Source organism: Aquila chrysaetos, chromosome 13 (genome assembly GCF_900496995.4).
Source record: "Aquila chrysaetos chrysaetos chromosome 13, bAquChr1.4, whole genome shotgun sequence".
Lineage (NCBI taxonomy): Eukaryota > Metazoa > Chordata > Aves > Accipitriformes > Accipitridae > Aquila > Aquila chrysaetos.
The window spans coordinates 25273926-25295718 of NC_044016.1; the positions used below are offsets into that span (position 1 = coordinate 25273926).

Consider the following 21793-nt stretch of genomic DNA (forward strand, 5'->3'; position numbering starts at 1 on the left):
AATTGTATGAGAACCCTGGCACATCAGCCAGAAATTTTGTCCAGCATCTGGATTATATAGTCAACCACAGGAAATGTGATGGAGGGGCAACAGAATTTTGTTCTGTTGTGGAGTCCTGTTAGGATCACTGTCGTCTTGGTAGATGGATTTAGACTAATTTCCCGTGACTTGATCTCTGCTGACATGCCGGGGCTTTTGCCTAAGAATCTGTAAACCATGCTGATTTTTCTTGGTAATCAAATGACTGCCCATTTCTCCCTATTCACCAGTGACTTGGCTTTGCATTTGGAAAAATTTCCTAGCAAAGCAACATGTGGACTTTTGTGAGGGGAAAAAAAAAAAAGGCATGGATTTAAATTAACTCTTTGTTTCCCCATATAGGAAAATTTTGGATACAGCCACATTATGAGTATCAGCTAGAAGGATGCTGAATCTGCAGTAAAACTATCACCACCAGAGATCCCATCTGTATGCTGGGCAGCAGATCCACCAGCTTTTCTAGGAAATCTATGGAATCTGGGTCAAGCATCTGCAAATCAACAAATTGCTCCATTTCTCTAATATTACCCTCACAGACACTTTGAATACTTGCAAAGCTGTAGTTTCCAGGATGCGGCTTTCCAGTATGAGGCTGAAAAGCAGCAAGATGATTACTCCTGCTCCCTCCCTCCCTCCTTTCTTTCTTTATTCTTTTTTTTCTTTCAATTTGTTTTAGCATTAAGTCTGAGCTTTAAGAATGATGTAAAAGTTGGAGACTTTAAATGGAATATCTGCGATGCAGAATAGTCATATGTTTTCTACAAAACCGCAGAGGAAGGATGGTGATGTCAAGTGACCTAAAGAAGGGCTTGTGTGCTCAGAGGCTTGCATCTTTGGTTTAATGATTTTAATTGGGCTACTGCAAAATATTGCCTTCACCTCAAATTTTGCTTCATTGGTAGTTAAGAGTATCATTGCAGAATGTAAGACGCCTCGAGACAGGATTGTCATTTTAGCAAGTATTGTCGGTTTCAGCCTATAAAAGATAGGAAGAAGAGCTCGTAAAATAACAAATTAAACCACTTCGCAACTCTGTAGGTCGTTGCCTTTCGAGACCCTTCACGAACGCTCGTTTTGGACTGGTCGTCAGGAGCGAGCGGTGATCCAGGCCCGTTCTCAGCAGGAGCCCAGAGCCGCCCCGGAGAACCCTCGCTGCAGCGCCCGGAGCTGCCCACCCGCGCTCGAACGGGCGGAGATCGCAGCCTCGGTTTGTTTCAGAGCCGTCCCTGGAAACACAAAACCGGCTTCCAGGGGAAACCGCCGGCTGCGGCTTTTCTCGGGGCGAAAATCACAAGCCCCTGCGAGCCTCCTCTTGCAACAGCCCGCGGCCCCGGGGGAGGAGAGGAGAGGAGGGAGGGGGCGGCGGCGGCGGCGGGCCCGGGGTTGGTCACAGGCAGCCCTCCTGGCACTGCTGACGTGGTGCCAGGCACGAGGCTCTTTTCGGAGGGGAGACGAGCTAGGAGAGGCTGGGAGAGCCGCGGCCGCCACAGCCGGCGCCCGCTTCTGCGGCAGCCTTCCTCCCGCCTCGCCTTCGCCGCCGCCGCCGGCCCTGGCTCTCTCCCCTTTCCACCCCCGGGCCTCGGCAAGGCGGAGGGAAGGGGCCCGCGAGGAGAGCCGTGAGGGGAGAGGAGGGGGATGGCCGCGGGCGAGGGGGCGGCGGCCGCTTCCCGCCTGCTCGGGGCACTGTGCCTCTCCGCCGTCGCCTGCTCTCAGCTGGTGCGCGGGAGGGAGACCGGAGCGGACTGGACCCTGGAGAAGGTGGGTCACCTTCGCGTTTCTCAGGCGCTTCTTGCCTCTCCCCTTGGCTGCGGGGGGCGGGTAGCACCTTCCCGGGAGGCCGGGAAAGGTCTCGCAGCCTGCTGCCCTACCGCCTCGGGGGCGAACGTGGATTTCGGCGGCGGGTCATCGGCCCGCGCTCGGCGGGGGAGCGCAGGTGAGGGTGGGTAACATGGCTTCCCTCTCCCCCGGGCTGATGGCCGCAGAGAACAAGCCTTCTTCACACGTCTGTCATGTTGGCGATGCCTTTTGCAGTGCCTCGGAATGGGCAGCTAGCGTGATAAGCTTTGTTGGGGGCAGCTGGTGAACTTGAGGGGAAACCCAAACAGGAGAAGAGGGATCAAAATCTGACATTATATTCCATATAACATTCTATTATACTCCAGTTTTCAACGTGATCATGGTGATTCGGAGGATGGTGTCTTGGTTTGAGGAAACAAATAGCTCTTCCAGCAGTGATGCACATTTAGCTAGAAAAAACAGGTAGGGGTGGTGTTGATAGCTGCTGCAAAATTGTTTTGAAAGGATGTAATACTCTAATATGTCATAGAACCACACTGTATTGTTTTTAATTCAAAGTGTTGTGTGAACTAGTGAAAAAAGCAGTCTCGAGATAACGTTTAATGAAACAGTAATAAGCAGTAGACCCCTGATTTCTCTGTGTTAACAACTCTTAGTGGTTGATTATGAAACTCTAACATAGTTTCTTCATGAAGAACTAAACCACGTGGAACATGGGAGAGCGTACAACTGCGAATTACATTCAATTAAAGGGTTCAGGAATTTCCAAGGGGAAAATATACTTCTAGGGCCCATCACCAGGTGTTTGACTGAACTCCGCTAATCCAGTGCACAGTTCTCTTCACCAATATATGTGTCCAGGACCAACAGGCAAAATGAAGCTTCCCTTATACCTTTCCACCCACTTCACCTTAGTCATTCCCTTTCTCCTTGATTTTATTCACTCCCCATTCAAATAAGTGCTGGGTTGTTTGGTTTTTTTTAGAAAAAAGAGAAACTTTGTCATTCTGTTCTATTAATTGTATCTTACAGTATATACAGCTCCTGTATAGACAACATATCTGTAACATAATACATCTATAGTATGCACAGTACAGGTATATGCACATATATAATACATCTATAAGAATACATGAGGCTAAATCTTTAGTCATACTAGTCAACGTACAAGCCTGTAGCCCCCCCCGCTCCTTTTTTCAGCCCTCTTGAGCCACACCAAGACACTCTTTAGCTCATGCCATTCCAACTAGTCAATCTGCTTGCCAATGATGTAAGTAGTATCATCTAACCATGGAACCATAGCATCTGAACTCCTCTGCTCATGCAGACACTAACCAAGAACCACTTCCTCTTTTTCATCAAATTCTTGGCCCTTGACAACTTTTGTTCCTTCTCCCTAAAGGGATGTGTGAGCCAGAAGTTGAAAGTCCTACAGCGTACAGACCTTCCCCTCCTTCTGTCATTGAGGAGGATGAATCAGGTCCTAAACTTAAGAGTTCTTAGAAGCTAACTTCCCTTGGCACCAAGCTGAACTATACCAAAATCGGCAGGTAAGCTTGGGCTACTTGTAGAAGTTCAAGTCTCTCAGTTTTATGCAGCTTAGTGCAAATGGTTTAGTGATAGCCCTGTCATAAATGTATTGCTCTGCCTTCCTGCTGCGGCCGTGGAGGAAATAGGCATTGACCAACACTGTAAGGAATGAGTCACCTACAGATCTCATTCTGTTTCTCTCTTATTTCATGACCACTTTTGTAATTCCTTTCACTTTCCAAATTTGAAAGTATCTCCATTATTAGAAATGGGAATTTATTCCTCTCTTCTAAGTGTTTTCATACGTTTGTACTTTAATAATAAGAATCGTGTTTCTTTGATGTGATTCAATGACCCCAATTACCAGGCATGCTCTATGGTTAGAAACAAGACAATTCCACGTTCTAATTGAGCCCGTCATTCATTCAAATGAAGGCATATTTTCTGAACTTCCTTAATTAAATTGTCCTCCTACACTCTTCTGAAGTGCATAGCTTTAGCTTTTCTCTCTCCTCTTACAGCCTGTTCCTCCTAAGCAGAACAGCTCCCTAACAACATTTTCTCATCTGTGCGTTTTCTACACTGGTGTAAATTCCACTGTATTAAACTTCTGGTCTTTCAAAAGACAGTTTATGCATCTTCTACAATACAATTTCCAAACCTGTAAAAGTTCTTCTTTATATCAGATGAAATGCCATTTTTCTTTAACCCATGTCAAAATTTCCTAGCATTAAAAATGTTAACTGCACATCCTAAAATTTGGTGTCCTTATAGTCTTAAAATTCAGCTTTAAACACTATAGTAAAATTGGCATGGTAAGATTCAGTGTCTTTGTGTCTCCCCTCTACTAATTTCACTAGTAAACTGAAGTGGAATTAGAGGAAAGGTCTACACACAGATAAACAGCTAGGAAAAGAGAAGGGTAGAATTAAATGTTTACAGTGAAATCTAGAAAATACTTGTGCTTGTGCTTGCTTTGCTCAGCACACACACAAATGGAGTAGAAAAGAAGACAAATAGTGAGGCAAAAACCATTTTATAACAATATTCATCAGTCAGGGTAATTAAGATAACAGGTCATTATACAGGACTGCAGAAGATCTCAAGGTAAGTATACTTTCTGGCCAGGTAATGAGTTTCAGCAGTCATTTCAGATAAATGTGAAAAGACGCACATGAGTGAGTGGGAAAGGAGGGGGAATGATTATTTTTTAGTACATACACAATGATGGAGTTAAGAGTAAATACATCTATGAAAACGTCAGTTTGATGCAGCAGCAGCCCAAAAGCAAGTAATTTGTTAAACAGTTTGAAGAAAGGAAAAGAATAAAATAGAAAATACCATTATCCTACACTATAAGCTATGGGGCAGTCATGTTCCAGTTTCCTTCCCTCCCTTTCCTCAGAAAGAACGAGGTAGACAGGGTACACTGAAGGACAGGAAGTCTGATCAAGGCAGTTCTGATCGAAGAACAAGTAAACAGACCAGGATTTTTCAGTGGGAGAAAAAGAGAAGTAGAGGGAAGTCCCTATGATAGAAAAAAGGAATGGATATGATAGGAGCATCCTATGATAGTCCCCAAAATAGGAATCTATAAAAACAGGAGTGGCTCAGGAAGTTCCTGAGGAGACAACTGCTAGAGATTGGATAGATTCAAATCAGGTGCCCAAAGGGGCATTTGAGATGCCCTTGGGGATCCCACCTGGCATTCAGCTACCACTCCAGAACAGCACAAGGCTCTTGCACATCAAAGATGCGCATTTGCGAGCCCCATGAGGATGTCTCAAGTATTCTAGGTCACTCAAAATAGCTCTAAAGGTCTGTGTTTAGGCAACAGAAAAGAAGCCACTTGGGAGGTCCTAGCACTACTATCTGTTGTCACAGGAGATAAGCTGCCAAGTCTGAGGTTAAGCCATGTGTCACAAAGCTGATGCATACCCCAGCTAGTCCTAAATGAGCTGCACCATGCTGTGTAGTCACACCAATACCACCACAGTAGGCAGAGGCTTCACTCTTTCCAGGACTGAGCTAGCTTATGTATTTCTTTGCAGTACTGCACCTCATAATGTAGACACAGCATAAAGCTAAATATTATTACTACTATAAAAAAAGCTTCTGGTGTTTGTCTCAATGGAAACCTCATTTGAAGGTGACATGGTAAGAGACATGACTGTATGTATGTAGAATTCGGGTACTAGAAAAGAGAACCCAAACACAGGTTGAGTTTTTACAGCTAGTTGATAGGTAAAAATTTCTCCCCATGTTTTTAATACTAGTATATTTTGCATGGAAATCAAAAATACAGAAGCTACATAACATAAAAGTGTCAATCATTTTTGAGATAAAAGCTTTTTTTAAAATTACTTTTTGTTGTCAGTAAATCAAAGCAGCATAATGTATCACATTTACTGTAATTCTGAAGCAAACTATGTTTAAAAAGGTCTGGTAATAGTTAGAGCAATCTTTCCTTTTTCTCCCTCCTACAGTATTCTCACCAACCAAGAATTTTACATTCTGACGCTATTCAAAAAGTTGCAGCAAACACAGATGTTTCTGAAATGTGGGAGAATGATTTGCGCCCTATCCTGATAGAAAGATACTCAGGATCACCAGGAAATTATGTCGTACGACAGGTAAGACAACATTTCCTGAAAACCTCTAAGAACATCTATTATTTATATTCTGGTAGCGCCTTTTGTGACCGCTAAAGGGACAGACACATTCCTTTCATTCGGTAGGATGAACTCTATCATTGTTCAAGTCTAGACTGCATAGAGCCTACATGACACAGCTTGCACTTTAGCTGACATTATTTCCCAGGGCTGCATAGCATGATGGAAAAAAAAAAACCTGTTTAAAAATTTATGTTTTAAGTTTAAAAGCTTGCCTGAGGTTTGTTACCCAAAGTACAACACAACCCTTGTCCTTTCCCTCACACGAGCAGGTTTTTGGTCACTCGTTCAAACCCCCTGGGACCATACATGGCGATGAAATGAATGACACCGTCCTGCCCTTTTTCTGGAGAGGTCCTGCGCTGTTACACTCCTCTGTAGTGTTGCTTCAGATGGGTGTATCAGCACAAAAAGGGATCAGAGGGGCCCAAACGGGCACGCAGATCAAATGGTCAACGTGACAAAGTGCAGCACTGGTCCAAGTACCATGCTAGCTCCGCTGGCCCAAGCACAGCAGTATGTTAATGCTGGGCTAACATATCCAGATTGCACCTGGCCCCAAGCCCGTAAAAGCTCCAGCACATTGTATGTGAGCCACAAGGAGTTACAACTTGACTTGTGACCAACCACATGGCTGGGTTGCTGCCCTGTTGACACCTCTGCTCTGCACTCACGGTGTGGGCATCTTCAGGACTGTGTGCCATGCTGGCTCTGGACTACATTAGCCAAGAGCAAGGCTAAAACAGTGGTACAGCTGAGTTTACTAGAAGACATTCACAACACCTCATGAGCCTTCATTTACCCTTTAGGCAGTGACTCAACAGCTCCAAGATAGCCCTAACTACAGTCAGTTTATTTGCCACTCTGCAATGGGTAGACTGGAAAAATGCAGCTTTTTTATGCTTTGTGTGTGTGTGTGCGCGCGCACGCGTGTGCGCACATGTCTCTATAGATTTAGTTTTGTGGTTTCTTTAGTGATACCCTGGAAGGCAGCCAAGTGAAAGGGAAAAAAGTAAGAAAAAAAGCAAACAATAAAACCCCAGCTGAGCCTAAGCTAGAAAACCACAAATTATGTTCAAAATAGGATTATCCTGTTACAAGGTAACAGCATGTACCAAAGTGGACCCCCGCCAAAGGAAAAAAAGAAGAGTCCTCCATCATTGGAGCACAATGGCATTCAAAATGGATGACATTTCTTTGTTAAAGACACAGAAAAAGCATCAGACTCCTTTAAGGGAGAAGGCTAGTGCACTCATGGCTGGTGCACACTGGGAACTCCATCCAGGCTTATATATTCCCCTTAATCCATAACAGACGTCCTTTGCTCTGCCTACAGATAGTGGATAGACCATACAATGCCATAAAAGCTTTCAGTGGGTGACCACAAACAAAATGGAAGTTTGTTCTAGCACTAAAATTTATGGCAATATTCCCACTGACTTCACTACGAGCAGGACAAGTCTTCAAAGTCTATTTTCTTTTTTTCCCCTTAGAGGCTTTTCCTAATGTTTATTTAAAGAGAGAGGAATCTGCCTTGAAGAAGCACTCTAGGGACCCATAAAAATAAGTTGCTCAACAGAGATGGCCCTCTAACAAGAGTTAGCCAGAACTCTGTACTAAGTATAACTGGGGTTGTTAAAGGTATTCTCTTTAGGTAGGAAGATACCTAAAACGAATGATCTCTTTTATAGACTCACTGTCTTAATTTTTATCTTTACAGGAGCTATACTTAGAGGATTTCATTTTTAAAACATTGTTCTGAAATGTTTAATTCTTTCTTTAATTTACAGGAATCAAACTGTCTCTTACAGCCTTGTAAACAACTTATGTCACTTGAAGGGCAGATTTCTCTCTAAGAAAACCCACACCAAACAACCACCACCCCCACCCCCTGCCAACTTTTTTTTTTAAATACTACTGTGGCATCTATGTGTAGTAATTGTCAAAATAGCCACACCTTCTCTGCATCCAGTTCTGACATTGAATTTAAGGGCATAACTGAGTTTAGATTTGAAGAGGTAAACATTAAATCTGTCTGGTTACACCTGAAAAAACACTGGCCTGGAAACTTCAGAGATCAAGATCTTAATGTGTCATATTAATGGGCAATTATTCAAAGCACCTTCAGACTCCAAAGACAAGAGACAAAAGGGAGAAATGAAAAGCAAGTGAGCCAGTCAAAGGCTAAGGTAGCAAAGACGTTGCTTATTTTATATAGTGATGTTAAATTTTTTGCTATAAAATTTATCTTCTAGAAATACCGTGATATTACAGAAATAAGCTTAAGTGCCACTATTAATTAGCTAATGACAATTTGTCTGCAATATCTTTGGGAAGCAAGCAATATTAATAAGATTTTTTTTTTTTTAATTGTAGCATATCAAGCACCGTCTTCAAAGATTACAGGCTGGTTGGGAAATTGAAGAAGATACCTTTCAGAGATACACACCATATGGATATCAAACATTTTCAAATATTATCAGTACTCTCGACCCCTCTGCAAAACGCCATCTAGTACTTGCTTGCCACTACGACTCAAAATTCTTTGGACAACAATGGCAGGAGAGAGTGTTTGTAGGAGCAACTGATTCAGCTGTGCCTTGTGCTATGATATTGGAGCTGGCACGTGCACTGGATAACAAGCTTCAATTAATCAAGGTAGTTTGCTTGTTTCATTTTCATTTGTTTTTGCAACAGCAACAGGCCTTAGGGCACTTCCATGTTCTCTCCCATAGCCTGCATGCATGAGTCTCTGATTGCTGTGCCTGTAGTAAAACTCCCATTGACTTCAAGAAGAACAGAACAGAGATCTCTATCTACCTCTTTAGAGTACATTATCACATTAAAACTTCTTATGCAAAGGGTGGCTATCTAAAAATTATCTAATAAATATATACTATATAAAAATAACAATTTATACATGAATAATACGGTTCATAGACTTGGTGAGATATAATCCTATCTAAAAGGCACAGAACCCTACTCAGAAGCTCCTATTGTATCCAGTGACATCTAGGGTCATTGACAAAGTTTTGTTGCTTTCTGAATCTTGCATTTTAAAAATCTCTCAGTTATACTGTTTTGGGAGATGGATGAACTAATTGCTGTGCAGGACAGTTACACTCACATCCCTCCATCCCATAATGATTTCAAGCTTTTCTTCTTGTTTTCCTTTATCAATTTGAATAGTTTATTTATGTAACAAGTGATGGCTGAGTACAGGAAAACAGTCAAGTAATAGTATAATGTTATCAGTCTGTGTTACCTATGCTATGAAAATCTGCTTCAAAGTGCTGCCATTGCTAGGCACAAAAATCTGTTGATCCTACAAGCTCTAAAAGCCTGTAGGATTACAAATTTGTAGGATTACAGATTCATGAGTGCCATCTACTGGTCCAGTATTTACTGTTTACAGAAGAATACTTCTCATACACTAACAACTTTCACAGGAAAAGGTCTCTCAAATGCTTTACAAAGTGTCAGGAATACACTCAGTTCAGGTATTAAGATTACCCGTCAGCAGTTGTTTCCAGAAACTGATTTGGTGCCTTCTGACATTAGAATATTTAAGAGTTAGAAAATTAAGAGTATGCCGATATTTTTAATCGCAAAACAAAGCACTCCTGTAATACCTATGCCTTCATTTAGAAGCTTCATTTATAATAAATTTGCCTGATGGTTATTTATGGAACAACCTGCACACTGACTTAAAGACGGGAATTTTTTGCAAGTAATACATCATTTTTTGATTAAATTGTTTTATCATGTAAGATCACAGCATTTGACAAAAGGGCAATCTAATTAGTTTGCACAGGATACCATTTGTACAGCCTGTTAACAAAGTATACTTTCGGATCCATCTGCTTAATACATTAGCTATGACCCTTTTGCTCTGCTCATAGTAGCATAACAGACTTTGTTACGTTTTCAGCCAAATCTATTTATACTTTAACTTGAAGCTGTGATTTTTATCTTGATGTTTCTCCAGTTATATAGAGTAAGTTTAAAAGGCAAAGACATCTCTCTACGTTACTCAGACCTGGGAATGTGTTAAACAGTAATAACAATAAAATATTACTTTGTAAAATTCAAGTGGCATTAATAGTTTCCTCCAGAATATAATGCAAAATGACTGCTATCAAAAGAGCTCGTGTCCTGTGCAAAGGACAAAGGGCAGCAAAGCAGTGCCATTAGAGAAATCCATGTATCGCTGTGAGCATAATCAATATCATCTTGCTTACGTGAGAGACATTTTATAGAAGTTTTCTACTACTGTTTATATTGGATCAGCTCCAGCTAGTTGGGAGTTGTAGCCCATAGAGGACATGACTGTTGCCAGTGACCCCACCTTTTTAACCACATCATACGCTTTCACTTGAAGTAGCATTAATTCATAGAGGGGTTAACGTATTTATAGCAACTGCCAAGACTACAGTTCCCCAAGCTGTTCATATAGCAGAACTGAACTGGGTTTAGCCTTGTTGTAGATTATTAGGAAACGTTGGCAGTGCAAACAAGACTTCAGTTAGTAAACTGAGAGAGAGAAAAAAGGCTCCTTCTACATGGGGAAGAAATTTCACACAGATGTCTCCTTTGTGACCTTAAATACATTAATCATATATATTCTCAGTTTTTCCTGCTGTGTTATTTTTGGTTGTTGAAATTTTACAAATACATAATTCAGCTCCACTGGTGCACAACTGTAGCAGAGATATTACTCCTTTGTGGTGTTATCAAGTAACAATTTTAGCAGTCACGTCAGGTGTTGTTGCTGACATGTCTCCTCGTTATTTGAGATGATGTTTCTGCTACCTGCTTTTGCAGACCTGTCTCAACATATCCAGCTCATGTCCGGTGAAGTCAGAAATGAAACTTTTAACCAGAACCAAAATGATTCCAGGCTGGAGAACGTGTCACTGTGCTAGATAAATAATAATAACTGATCACTACCACTATTACACCGTAATGTGTCTTTTAACAGACATAGGAAGGTTTGCATAGGGTACCTTGAAAATATACCCCTACTGATGTTACTTATATGACTATAATATTTGTCCTTTATTTAATGTTCTGGCCAGAATTAGTTATGTTACTTTTAACTTCCTCCAATAGACCAGCTCAACGTCAAGACCAGACCTTTCACTTCAGCTCATTTTTTTTGATGGTGAAGAAGCCTTTGTCCGATGGTCCCCTTCCGATTCCCTCTATGGATCTCAACACTTAGCTCAAAAAATGGTATCTACTCCACATCCACCTGATTCAACAACCACAAATCAGCTGCAGGGCATAGTAAGTGGCTTCCACCTCCGTAATGAGTAACAGTAAGTTACATTTTTGAAACATTTAATTAGTAAGTAATTGGCCAAATTCCCAAGAAACAATGAACCCCACCAAAGTTAAAGGATAAGCAGGCTTGTGGAAATTTTGAGATGTGATAAAATAGAGTTGGCAAGAGCTTTTCAGGTAAATCTGCTTAGTTAGAATTCCTCCATGCAAGTATGAGGAGGAGTCAGAAAAATCAAAATACACCAATTTATTAGAATATAAACTAAGATACCCACCTTCTTCAAGAGAGATAATTCAAAGTGAGGAAAGAGCACAGACATAGTATCAGTCTATGAACAAATCTCCCCTAGCTCAGCACTAAGCTGCAGCAAGCTCTCTGTTTCCCTCTGATTCCTACGAACATTCTGGTTGTCTGCTCCCTTCTCCCTACTGCCTTCTAGTTTCCCTACTCACTGCTGAGACACTTTTCTTCTGTCACTGTATCTTGTGACTCATAAAATGTCTTTACCTTGACAGACTTCGTTGTTGTTCTCCGGGGAAGAAGCAATTTCCTCTTTCTCCCCACCTACCATAGTTTTTCTTTTAAAGGGATATAACACACAAACTGCAAACAAAACAATGCAGTCTGCTTCAGCTTGAGGAACAGAGAAACAGCCTACAGTTTCCTCCTCAGAAAGACAGCAAAATGCATCAGATTGGAATTGGGTTCTGCTAATGAGTTCTTCTGGCACCATGGTGGAAAAGCCAGATCTTTGGCCAGAGCTATCAAAGACCTAGTCATGACCTATACAGAAATCAAGAGGTTTCATTGCTGCTGCTGCTACTGTTGGTGGTGGTGTAAAGAACTCTGTATTAAAGATTCTTTCTTCTGTAGGACTTGCTTGTACTACTGGATTTAATTGGTGCACCAAACCCAGTCTTTCCCAATTATTTTCCTAACACTATTCGGTGGTTTCAGAGGCTGCAAGCAATTGGTAAGGAGAGGGGTATGGGCTTTTGGTAAATTTGAAAAATTAGTGTGTAGTTTCTGAAAATATTAAGTCCTGAATGTATTAAGTAAATCAGATTTTTAGATTACTTTTCTGTTTTACAGTTATAATATTTAATAACAGAAATGTTAAATTTGGTGCATCTTAAACCTATACAAAGATTTTAATATTTAATTAATAAAATATCTGAGGAAGATTCCCAGATGCTTGGAAGCCATGAAACGTTCTATTAGTGATTGTCACACTGCGGCTCTTGGGAACTGCTTCACTTGTGTGTTTGTTTTAGTTCTCACTTCTGTAAAATGAGGGTAATAGCACCAATCTTGAGGTCCTCTAAGTACTAAACAAATGCAAAAGACAGTCACCAACTCCTTTTTCTTCTTTGATGGAAAAAGTTTCCGTGAGAGGAAAAAGAATTCAAATGTGCTAACATGCCTCTTACTGTCCAAAAGTTGTAATAATCACTTTCATTGTGAATTACAGAGCAAAAGCTACACAACATGAATCTGTTGAAGAATCATCTTGTTGAAAGGCAGTATTTCCAGACTACTTTGCATCGAGGCTTGGTTGAAGATGACCATGTTCCATTTTTATTAAGAGGTACCAGAAGCTCTTCTGTTTTAAAGTATAAGTTCAGTAACAAATGCATCATTTAGTGAACAAGCAAGTGCATATGATCCTGTTTTTCAAGTTTATTTGCCCCAACTTGAGGCTTCCAAATTCAACTTTACGCAGGCCAAGAGTCACAGCTTTGAAAAACACACCCGAACAAAAGCAGTGATAAAACATACCCATCATCTTTTTGCACGAGCACAGCTCCAGTGGCACAGAGATAATGGAAATTTCTGTCAGCAGTAGTGTCCTATGAAGATAAGCAGGTCTGATCCAGTGGGATATCACTACATACTACACTAGCCAGCTAGTTATTTCTAGGAGCAGTGAAACACTCAAGGGTCATATTTTCAAAGACTACAAAAATCTCCAAAGATCTGTTGTCAAAGTTACAGTAATGCTCACTATTACCTGTTTAAATGTGAAGGCACTGACTCCTGCAAAAACTCACATACTCAAATTAAGACATCCTCATACCCTAAAGAGAATGGAGATTTCACAGCTGTCAGATTGAGGGGTGGGAAAGGTGCATAGAGTAGGCAGCAGAAATAGCAAAGGACACAATGTGCTTGAAATCTGTCCTGGAATTAGGCACATACCTGAAACTGGGATTCCCTACCTAAGCATTTCTCCTGGCAGACACCCACGCCATAGCCTCTGACTTTGTGTTCATTCTTTTCCTTTGGGATGCAATCAAAGAAAGGGAAAGCAGTTGTTCTACTGCTGCCACCTTGTCAAGCTACAGGTCAGTGATTAAAGCACTTGTCCAAGTTCAAGATGCGGACTTGATGTCCTTCTCAGTTCAAGCACTCAGCAGAACATCTTCAAAACTAAGGTGGGCCAAAGAAGGATAGTAGATGTAGTAAACTTTTCTGATTGAAGTTTTCCACTGTACAGCAAGGACTACCAAGAGTCATATTGCAAGAGAATGGTTAACCAAAAAGGAATGTAACAGTAGTTCAAGGAAGAGGATATCTACCTAGGAAAGGAGGGAGGTGTCTTCATATCTGGCCCCTAATTTTACCATTGCTTATGCTGTTAACTCCAGAGTAAAGTAAAATGCGGACACAGCTCTGGAAGCAGGCACAAGAGCAGCTACACCTCTTCACTTCTAAGCAAGTGCTCTCTTCACTGAGCTGTGGTTACTCTCTCCTGCTCAATGGCTCTTCAATTCCATGAATCCCATTTTTCTCACCAAGGCAGGGCCCAGGTCCAAAAAGACCAACACAGCCATCATATGCATGTCCAGGGATATAAAAAATCCTACATGGGAGAAGCTGATAGGGGAAAACAATGACTACACCTGTCGTGGTTTAACCCCAGCCAGCAACTAAGCACCACACAGCCGCTCACTCACTGCCCCCCCCCCACCCAGTGGGATGGGGGAGAAAATCAGGAAAAAAAGTAAAACTCATGGGTTGAGATAAGAATGGTTTAATAGAACAGAGAAGAAGAAACTAATAATGATAATGATAACACTAATAAAATGACAACAGCAATAATAAAAGGATTGGAATGTACAAATGATGCGCAGTGCAATTGCTCACCACCTGCCGATCGACACCCAGCTAGTCCCCGAGCAGCGATCCCCCGTCCTCACCCCCCCACAGTTTATATACTAGATGTGGCGTCACATGGTATGGAATACCCCGTTGGCCAGTTTGGGTCAGCTGCCGTAGCTCCGTCCTGTGCCAACTTCTTGTGCCCCTCCAGCTTTCTCACTGGCTGGGCATGAGAAGCTGAAAAATCCTTGACTTTAGACTAAACATTACTTAGCAACAACTGAAAACATCAGTGTTATCAACATTCTTCGCATACTGAACTCAAAACATAGCACCATACCAGCTACTAGGAAGACAATTAACTCTATCCCAGCTGAAACCAGGACAACACCTCAAAACCTTTTCTAGTAACACAATTAACACCTAGTGAAGAAAAGAGATTCCTTAGTGGTATGCAGCTGAAAAATGAGAGAGGAAAAGCAGTAAAACAGGAAAGAGGCTGGAGAGAAACAATGCTCCCTGCAAAAAGTGATCAGGAAGCAGAAGACTGATTTAAGTCCTCCTTTAACTAAAAGTTTCAGTGCGTATAGGTGGCTTGATGTATATATATATATATGCAGTGATATGGATCCTTTCAAGTGGAATTTCTTTTATCTGAGGATAACATTGATTATATTTTACAGAGTAAAAATACAGACACCCAATTTTACCATTTATAGAGAAGACTAAAAAATATACTTCAAAAAGTGCTCAATCTTAACACTGTCACAAGAACATGGTAATTATTTTTCAGTTTGGGGAGCTGCAGTGGTTTCTCTGCCCTTCTGTAGCTCCTAAACATGCTATCAACTACTACAATGCAAAGGATCTCAAAAAAAAAAAAAAAAAAAAGCAAGTGTCACAGTAAAACTACTAGCTACAGGTGCCTTAAAAAAAAAAAAAAAAAAAAAAAGAGGTAAAAGTACTCAAAGGAAAGGAAGGTGCCAATTTTAAGAAACACACAATGAAATAAATGGGATGCAGTCACAGGCTTCGCAAAAAGAGAAGGTAAAAGGAAGCTACAGTGACACACACTCCTCTATAAAGTAAGCTTATTGAGTAGTTACCTGACTCTATTGCTAAATGGCGACATATCAGTTAGCTTAACAGAACTTCTCCAATATTTCTCCAAATTTCACTTTCTTTCTTACAGGAGTTCCAGTCCTACATCTGATTCCATCCCCTTTTCCTGCAGTATGGCATACCGTGGAGGACACAGAAGAAAACCTTGACAAAACCACTATCGACAATCTCAGCAAAATCCTGCAAGTGTTTGTACTGGAGTATCTAAACCTGTGATAGACAAAATGGCAACAAATCATACTGCATTCTAAATACTGTTTGCCCACCTTCACGTTTGCTATTTAACTGCATTGGAGAGCACTAAAGTGAAGCAAAACATAATGATAGCTCTTCCTAGACTGATTATAGATTCAACTGTTCCTGGCCCAATGTTCCATGTAGCCAAATAAGATAGCATTAAATAAGAATTGGTTTCAGCCTGGAAAGAATTTGATCTTTCCATGTCTTACCTCTGAATAAAAAAACCCAGGATTTTTCTGGATTGTTATCACTGTTTTATGTCACCTATTAAGATCCCAGGAGGGAATGCCTCCCTACTTAAGCATTACCTACAGCTTTTACAAGGTGTGACCAACTTTTGCAGTGTTCAGCAATGGAAAGTTATACATTATCAAGGGGCAAAAATCACACTAAAACCAACTTCTACTTTGAGTTGAACTAAACCACCTCATACCGAAATGAGTTGCTAGAACTCCTGACACACAGGCTGCAAGGGCTCTTGTCCACAGACAGCAGGCCACCAGGAAACAGAGAAATAACCCAAATTCAGTTTTTTTCCCTGTTGTTTGTTGGATACTTTTTGATGGAGAAGGGTGGTGGGGAGTGATGCTAAGAGGAAGGTATGTGGGGGTTTCCATCATGCTTTGACTGCAACAGAGGAGATACAAACAGAACAGTAGGTGGTGTGTGGGAGCAATACACCAGGACACACCATTCATTCATGTGAGAATCATTCACAATTTGACCCAAAATAAAAAAAAACCCAAACCCAAACTGCTGTTTTTAATACAGATTACATCAGAAGTAATCATACTAGGAAAGTGATCACTTTTGAAACTATAGTTTCATATAAATATAATTTTAAAGGCAAAGTGCTATCTATCAAGGTTAAAATGAGAGTCAGAAGCAAGAAGACAGTTTAAGCACCAAGAAGTAAGGACAAGCCATAGCCTGTATCAGAAAAAGATACTCACCAGTTTAACAACCCTGTGCTTTTACATTCTTTACTGAAATTATTTAATAAATTTAGTTTAACACCCTGGCAAAAATCTAGCCTGGAATGAAATAAGTAGGAGAAGCCAGAAGAACAGTATTCAAAAGCTACCTACAGAAATATGGTTTCCACTGGTGAGAAAAAGATGAGAGCATTTGAAGAAAAAAAAAGCAACAAAAAACCCCACGCTGGTAAAGGGTGAACTGAGAAAAAAAAGTCAGTATTTTACTGCTCCAAAATTCTTCCATTAGAAAGTTCCATACCTAGGCAAAGAGATTTAAAAAGGAAATAAGCTATGGAATTGTGGGCATGTCAGATTTGGCCTGTATTTTGCCATTTTCCTAAAGCAAACATTTCTGAACTTAAGACAATATTTACATACATATTTTAAAGTCACAATAGAAATATGTATTTACAGCAATGCAAATTTGTAAAATTTTACTATTACAGGACAGCCTGAAAATGAAATTCAGTCTGGTTTTGTTGCTCAAGATGAAACAAAAGCATTTTATGTTTTCCCATCAGTTTAACATTTGTGAGAAATGTTTCTATTTTGCATGCACCTTCTGAAATAGAATACAATGAAAATTCTAAAAATTGGACAGATGTGTTTATTTTCAGATATTACTGTACATCAAAGCTATTTCAACTCTTTGCTATCATATTCTCCTCTACTTCAGCCCATGAGAAAACATTCTAAACAACTAAATTAAATCCTCTGAAGTTTGAATACTCTGAGCAATGTAAGGCACCTACTGCACCCTCCAAAGTGGTGAAAAAAAGGTAACAAAATTGCTATATACAGAAATATTAAACATGAGTTTGTGTGGCTAATTTCATTTTTACAGGTGAACTCTTGTGGTACTTCATACTTTGCAGGGCCTCTGAAAAATGCAGTATGCATTTGCAGTGTGCACTGCTACTCTGCTTCTTCAGGAATTTGGAAGTTAACTTAAAATAGGCTTCGCTATGAAATGTGAGACCAGAAGGTTGTTATAACTGGGAAAAGCCTATTTTTTAAAAATCTCTAATAGAGTTAGTTGAAACCATACTTTAACCATGTAGTACACCAAACCTCTGGTACGTCAGTTTTGTCACCAACTTCTCACTGCCTGAGCATGCAGTTCTCCCGAGTTATGTTTACTCAGTTCAAAGAAATGAGATACAGGTTGGTGTAGTATGATTCAATGGTTCTAAAAACACAAAGAAAACATGAGGTGGCTTTCATTTTTTTTTTCCCCTTGGGTTTTGGGGGGCAGTGGCAGGGTACAGGAAAAGAGAGCCATCTCTTAACTGGATGTGAGCCCTGAAAAGGGTTTACTTAAAGAGGGGAGGGTCATCATCTTAGCAATTTATACGATCCATCATTCCTTTAAAAAATAACTGCTGGAAGGAAAACTTAGATCAGCCCAATAACCATGTTAATCCAAGAATCTAAGCTCCCAAAAGCACAAGAACCTGAAGTAGTCACTAAAGCAAAGACATGGTGCAAGGTGGGTTCTCACTGCTGCTAAGGCAGAGGAGAACAAGCAGGTAGGAGAAAGTCTAGCCATTTGATAGAATACCCAGAAAACAAAAAATACAAGTGAAAAGACCAGGAGTGGTATCTCTTCCACTCTTGGTTTCAACACTGAGTATCACTAAGTATCCAGATCTGTAGGATCTAGACATGCACGGTACAGATAATCACTTCAGAATTCAGACAGGCTTTATGTTGAAGAACCTATCCCTGGATAGTTTCTCTGTCCCTGTTCAATGGTGGCAGTAGGGGACAGAAATCAACTGAGGGACTTCAACTAATCTAATAGTAACACAAATCAGCAGAATTGCTGCACAGGTTCTCTCCTTGAAGAGGATTTGTCACATCTCAGTCAAGGGGGGGCAGGGGGGGGAAATCAGCTATCTACCACCCGCGAGAGGCTGTCACTGGCTTGTCAGAGTCCTTCCAAAGGTGTATGTGGTTATTACTTGGGTGAAGGGAACGCAGAACAGAATGAACTCAAGAGCCAGTACTCGATAGGTAACACTGCAAAAAAACCCCCATATTACATTAGTTATTTGTATTGTAGTGGGTGCTCTAGCTCCCTTTATATCAGGACAGTGCAGTTTTTCACAAGAATCTTAAGCCTAAGTGAATGCCCCTCAAATTCGCTAAAGCTTGATGCGTTTGCCTACAAGTGAAGTGATCCTATGCAATCACAGTTGGAACAAGTTAAGAGAGTAACAGTGCCAAATCCTCTGGTAGACAGAAATGACAGTGAGCACCAGTCTTCTTTTTTCTCTAGCTGGAGCAGCATTCCTATCACTAGGAATGAAGACGATATAAATTAGCAATTCTTATTCACCACATTTCAAATAAACAATTAGCTTGTGACCACCTAACAGCAAAATACAATTAGAAAAGACAAAATGCAGTAAAAATGCTTTCTGTAGAATTATTACAAGGACCCAGTCTACATTGGCAGCAGACCCAGCAAAACAGTTCTGAAGTTTCACACATCTGCTCATTGAGATTGAAGTATCACCCGAGAGCATCACTTAATCAATCAATATATATAAAAAGATAACTATAAAATCTTGTACACAAATTACCACTTTTTCCTTGTCATTTAAGGATGACATTGATTTTATTTTCCTCATATAAAAGGAGACATTTTACTCTGTGCTGATTTAACAAATATTCTTAATATATTCATAACAATAAAGCAGCTAAAAAGCTGTTCTAATCTCTAAAAGAATCTTTATCATCTGCACATATGATATATATTGTAAACAATCACTCCAAAAAATAATTTTGTTAAAGTGATAATATTGCACTCAGAATTCTGGGATTCTCATTCTCCCTTCTCATTTTAAATCAAAGATCAGCTTCATTTTTTATGAAAATGGAGCTTTAATTTTCTACTAAAAACAAGTAGGCATGCAATCAATATATACAATGTATTTAAAATATCAGAAAAAGGGCAAGTGTTTGGTTATGAAACTGGAGTAAGGAACAATTTTCAAATAGGCCACACCAGAGTAGTATATTGTAAACATTCTGCTGGCTCTAAGGTGTTGCAGATGCTGTAGAGTGCAGTCTAGTTCAGCACCCAAGAGGTACAGAGAATCTGTTCAAGTGTTCTGTACTTCAGTGAATTTCTATGCAGCGATGGCACATGTGAAGACTACACATAAAGACAGAGTAATGAAACAAAGGTGATTACTGAGCCAATACTGACCTCATAGAGACATAGCCAGCTGATATAAGTCCACTGTAATCTTCAAATGCAAGTTTTCTGGGTCATTACATTTTCTAACACAGCAGTGGAACTGTTACTCTTGCTGCAAATGAAGTACAGAACTAGATTCCCTACTTGTAGCTTACATGGACTGTATACCAGTGGCAGTCTCGACACTACCCTCAGCCTAAAACATCCCGGCAAGATACCATCATGCAGAATGTCACCTTGCTTTGTTTGCAAGAGTGACACCCTCCTCCATGCATTGGAGCAAGAAACACAGGTGGGGGGGGGGGGGGGGAGAGGAAAGCAATGTCCTTATGCAGAAAAAGAAATCCTCAGCCAGTGCAGAGGCCACAGATCTTCAAAATTCAAATGAAGACTGTTTTCTCAACTCAGTTCTACAAGAGAAAGATTTCTCTATCAAACCCATTATCTTCAGGTAACATAATATCTTTGGAGTCCCTGAGATACTACAGCTCCATGTAACGACCTTGGACAAATGGAGAGACTTAGTATACAGATTAACAAGGTGGAAGCCAATATATAGCACCCTGAGTTGCAAGTGAAACAATAGGAATAGGCAACCCATGCCTCAGCAGACAAGAGATGCAGGAGAAAGTGCAGAGGAGGTGTTGGCTAGGGAATTATAAGCTAACATACTGCACAGGAGAACAGAAAAAATTGAAGTATTTCTAAAAGGCCTTTCCCTCTTATCAGAGCAGTGAAGAAAGACAGCAGTCAGAGGGAAGAGCTGTCTGAGAAAGGCCCTGAAGAGACATGGCCTTCTGGATGTACAGAAGAACGATTATGCAAAAACAGAGACAAGGTAGCAGTCTTGTTCCAAGCGTGCCCCAAAGGTTAAGCACTCTAGCAATGACTAAGAACTGTCATCGATCACTGACCTGTACTCTGGATATAAACCAGGAATATAAATAGATACTTTTTCCCCTGAAGCTACAGAAAAAATACAAAGAGGAAAAATACAAAGTCACAATCGAATCAGAGAATACTTTCCATAGTCAAAAATTAAATACTGGCTTCAGAAACAATACAGCCATCTGCTCTGTATCTTACATAGGGTTAATCATAAAAAAGAGGTGCTTGTAAAATCTTAAGTTTGAAATATTTTATTTCCCAGTATATTGCTAAATAATTTTGCAGTTAAACCAAAAAGGAAGAAATATCAGAGATGAATATGGAATACTTACAACTAGAAAATGGTTGCTGAACCATCTGAATTTCTATAAAAGCATCAATAAAAATGTAGAAACATGGTCTCACAAAATTAATTGGAATCTGAAATGCCAGATTGTCTTCACAATGGCCACAATATGAATATTGATGGATTTTTGCAACCAAAAACTAATTGTGACTTTGCCAAAAGACAGCTTAATACAGCAATCAAAACATCTCTAAAAACCTGGACTTTTATTTCCGCAATTTCCTAGTCTCTCAGCTATTCAGCATTCAGTAAGCAATTGTCATTAGAAAAAAAAATGCTACCTGGTCACAATTTTACTCTCTTATGGAGTTGTGCTATATCACAATACATTCTTGGGAAAATAAAGAAAAGTGAATAAAAAGCTGAATAGAAATAGACACTCTATAAAAACTACCTGTAAAGTATCATAAGTCTGGAAAATATTTGTGGCATTATACAGGCTGCTGCTGATGCAAAGAAAAAAATTGCAATTTAACCATTTCATGAATATGAACAATGCACTTGTTCCCAGCCATTTAGAATGATCTGACATTCCAAATGTTTATAAAAATTGGGTAATAAAAGAATTAAGTCAATACCCTTAAG

General features: G+C 40.2%; 1 protein-coding gene across 2 annotated transcripts; it reads left to right on the top strand.

Annotated features, from left to right (window-relative positions):
- The first annotated feature begins 1381 nt into the window (after positions 1-1381).
- Positions 1382-17582, top strand: QPCT (glutaminyl-peptide cyclotransferase). Of its 2 annotated transcripts, none has more exons than XM_030035820.2 (7): positions 1382-1797; positions 5853-5999; positions 8415-8696; positions 11151-11273; positions 12199-12298; positions 12797-12913; positions 15620-17582. In XM_030035820.2, exons 1-7 carry the CDS (start codon positions 1675-1677, stop codon positions 15763-15765), a joined length of 1038 nt encoding a protein of 345 aa, XP_029891680.1. In that variant the 5' UTR covers positions 1382-1674; the 3' UTR covers positions 15766-17582. The 2 variants fall into 2 exon arrangements, with proteins under 2 accessions (XP_029891680.1, XP_029891678.1); XM_030035818.2 differs by having other exon boundaries at positions 1383-1797; positions 11151-11327.
- The last annotated feature ends 4211 nt before the right edge of the window (positions 17583-21793 follow it).

Bases quoted from the DNA above. Each gene is read 5' to 3' on its own strand.
- QPCT (XM_030035818.2), top strand. From the start codon at position 1,675: ATGGCCGCGGGCGAGGGGGCGGCGGCCGCTTCCCGCCTGCTCGGGGCA. The intron at 11,328-12,198 runs GTAAGTGGCTTC...TTTCTTCTGTAG, and splicing joins CAAATCAGCTGCAGGGCATA to GACTTGCTTGTACTACTGGA. The intron at 12,299-12,796 runs GTAAGGAGAGGG...TGTGAATTACAG, and splicing joins TCAGAGGCTGCAAGCAATTG to AGCAAAAGCTACACAACATG.